General features: G+C 40.7%; 1 protein-coding gene across 1 annotated transcript in view; it reads right to left on the reverse strand.

The window, feature by feature from the left end:
- Positions 1-3,157, reverse strand: part of LOC106532233 (dedicator of cytokinesis protein 3) — a 37,329-nt gene that overhangs the window by 14,328 nt on the left and 19,844 nt on the right. Inside the window, exons 10-13 of the mRNA XM_014028257.1 lie at positions 2,817-2,898; positions 2,666-2,726; positions 2,431-2,578; positions 1,309-1,397 (exon numbers count right to left, since the gene is read on the reverse strand). Coding sequence (XP_013883711.1) covers positions 1,309-1,397; positions 2,431-2,578; positions 2,666-2,726; positions 2,817-2,898 — 380 coding nt within the window. The remainder of the gene's footprint in view (positions 1-1,308; positions 1,398-2,430; positions 2,579-2,665; positions 2,727-2,816; positions 2,899-3,157) is intronic.

Genomic DNA, 3,157 nt, shown 5'->3' on the forward strand with positions numbered 1-3,157 from the left:
GCTTTATATCACGTTATAATGTCATTCCTTCATTTACAACAAACCCGAGTGTTGCTTTGACTCATTCATGCTTGTTTGTGAAATCCTTATCTATTATGGTAGCCATTTTGAGCTGTCTAAACCCTTGTTCACACAAAGCACCACTTATTTACCCAAAGCTCCTCCCTGCAGCTCATTTCCCAGTTGACCACCCGCCCCAGAAAGCACACCCCCCGCACCAATTTCAAAGCTTTTAGATGCAAAATTAAACTTGTTTTTGATCTATACAGCATTTAAAGAACAATTGACAACATTGAAACATACAGTAGTTGACTGTGGTATAGATTTGAAGTTTGTATCTGGAAAAAACACAATACCCCACTTTAAAAAAAATCTCTATAGTTTCAGCATTTTGGYTCATGAGATATCACTCATGAGTTTGTGGTATTTCTTGATTTAGCCATTGCTTTTTTCATTGGTGGGCAGCACTAATCTAAAAATTAATTCCACTAGCCCTAAAATACTAACTCGAATATTTAGGTCACCAAATTCTACAGCGCTAACGCACTGAAAGTTTTAGCAAARGTTCATTCTAAAGCACTAAAATAACCCAGTCAACCCATGAACTTTCTTCAACAGACAACATGAGTCACATATTGTCATGTTGCTCTCTTTTTTTTTCTTTTTTTTTTATGTCATGTTGCTCTCTTAATACTCATCATTGACATTCCACAGCTGTATTTGAGTTCATGTATTGTCAAGTGACACACATYCAACATGTGTGACAGCTTTCACCCTCAGCTGTTAACATTAACATTGATCAATAACATTTATAGACCTCAGTGAGTGCTTATAAATTTAGCGAGCTAATCCACTAATAACTTTTAAAATTAGCAAAAGCCCTAAAGCACTAATCAGGAAATTAGTTCTCCTGTTAGTGCTTTACTGCTTTAGGGGAACTGTGCCCACCACTGGCTTTTTTGTTTTCATGAATATTAAAAGTTATGCTCAAGTGGTAAATTTGACTGTAAACCCTCTGAAACTATGTAATCATTTAATAAAAACTTGTAAATCACTGGAGCTGAATTACACTCTCCTTTATTACAAGAACATTTTGTCTGAATGGGTCCATATTTTTTTTTATAAGTATGTGGTGCTGAAAAAACTAACAATTGGAACCATAAAGATTTTGGGTTTAATCATCAGGTCAGTATTTGTAAATCAATTTAAAATGTGATATTTTGGGCATCAATCTGAAAATGTGCACAAAATAAAACCACAATTATTGCAAATCTAAAAATATGCAGTCTCTCAAGACAACACATTTACCGTAGTTGGTGCTTGGGGCTGAGTACTTGGTGTTGGACTTGCGAATGATGTTCTCGTGTACCTGGTACCACTCGTTCTCATTGTTACATCTGGGTTAAAAAAGAAAAAGAAAAAAAAGAAGAGRTGAGTGGGGCTGTTAACAACAAGCACACATTCTTTTAGGAGCAGATGGAGGGTTCAGGATTGTGCGTACAGGGACCACATGAACAGCATGCGTCCCACAGCCGATTTCCTCCTGGAGAAAAGGTAGCAGCAAGGGGAGCTGCTATCAAGCAGCACATTAGCCCAAATGCACAGCACACTAAGCAGACCTGACAGCCAGCTCTCTACCAGCCTTCTTCATTACTGTGGGCCCAAAGGCTCCTGGGAAAGGCACGAGGAAACGCGCATACTGGAGCGATATAAGAGCCGACAGTTTGGAGGCAGCTCAGCGCTGAATCACTGCTTACTTTTTAAAAAAAGAAGAAGGTCTTGATGTCGACAGAGAAATCCTCTGAAAACATCAGCTTTCTATTCTAAAAKATATTTATTTCATATCGAGTTGTCCTATTATTCTTACACAAGAAACATATAATATAACTAGGTGGCAAGCTGCATAAATGACCTCTGACCCGGAGAGGATGCTGAGAGGGAGAATCCAGCRACAAGGAGACGCTTCGGCTGTTGACTGACAAGAAAATATGCTGAGCTCACTGGGATTTTTGCTTCGTCCTCAACTTTGCTCAATTATCTGAGGGTCATCCCTCTCAATCTCTTTGCCTCTTCCTCCCTGCCCCCCTCCTCCCCTTGCTTGGCTAGGGTACGGAAGCGGCTGTCTGTGGCGAAGCCCAACAGCAGARGCCAGATTCGTAACATGCCAGGTGCCCTATCCTCCAGCTCAGGGTGAGGAGCTGTTGATTTTCCAAGGGACACTTCATTATCATTCAGGTTAAAACACACCGGCATCAACAGAAAGACATCAGGTTGTCATGCACAACAAATTAATAAATAAACAAATCCCAACAATAACACTCCTGCATCACAGCACAGACTCTTCAACTCTTATTTCTCACAGTGCATTTTTTTCTTTAGAGATGTCAATGGGAATAAAAAGAAAATGAACCGTTTTAGCAGGATACTGACGTGTAAACTTTGAGCACAAAGTCCTTCTCTTCCTTGAGGTCTGTGATGGTGTGGAAAACATCGCTCATGGCCAGCACGGCGCAGCCATAAGGCCGTCTGTACTGAACGTGAGGAGGGCCTTTCTTTGAGTCGTTCAGCAGCATGCGACCTGCAAAAAACAGAACGAGCAGAAAACCAGGCTGAGAGGGAAAGGCAAACGTTTTCGGTCGCAGGAAGCTCAGTCCACTCAACTTACCTGTTCTTATGACGTGTGCAACAATGTACAGGTCTCTCTTCAAGTCTTTACTGCTTAGGTCCTATAAAGAAATGTTTTTTATGTGTCACATAATCAGTAAAAAGAATGGAAAATAATATAATTTTTACATCAGAATAAAAAAATGTCTCACCGTAAAGAGAGCACACAGACGATCAACCTTCTCTGGATTCTTTGGTCCTCCATTTTTGTTCAGTTTCACCAGGAACTTCTCACTGCAGTAAAAGAAGTCCATTCACATTTTCAGAGACCATGTCAACCACAAAGTGTCAGGATCTGTTTGTTTGTTTGTAGGCTTTAGTGTTTCGCTATTAGATTAGTTGTGTTTTTGTGTTTTTGAATCAGTTTTTCTGTATTCCTTTGCGCCATCATCTACCTCTCCTCAGTCACTTCCTGCTTCCTCAGCCAGTCTTGCCTCGCCCACCCACACCTGCACCCTGTTTCTTTTAGCGTAGCTGCAGTCACCCCCCCCCC

The sequence above is a fragment of the Austrofundulus limnaeus genome, unplaced genomic scaffold (assembly GCF_001266775.1).
Source record: "Austrofundulus limnaeus strain Quisiro unplaced genomic scaffold, Austrofundulus_limnaeus-1.0 Scaffold736, whole genome shotgun sequence".
In the NCBI taxonomy this organism is placed as follows: domain Eukaryota; kingdom Metazoa; phylum Chordata; class Actinopteri; order Cyprinodontiformes; family Rivulidae; genus Austrofundulus; species Austrofundulus limnaeus.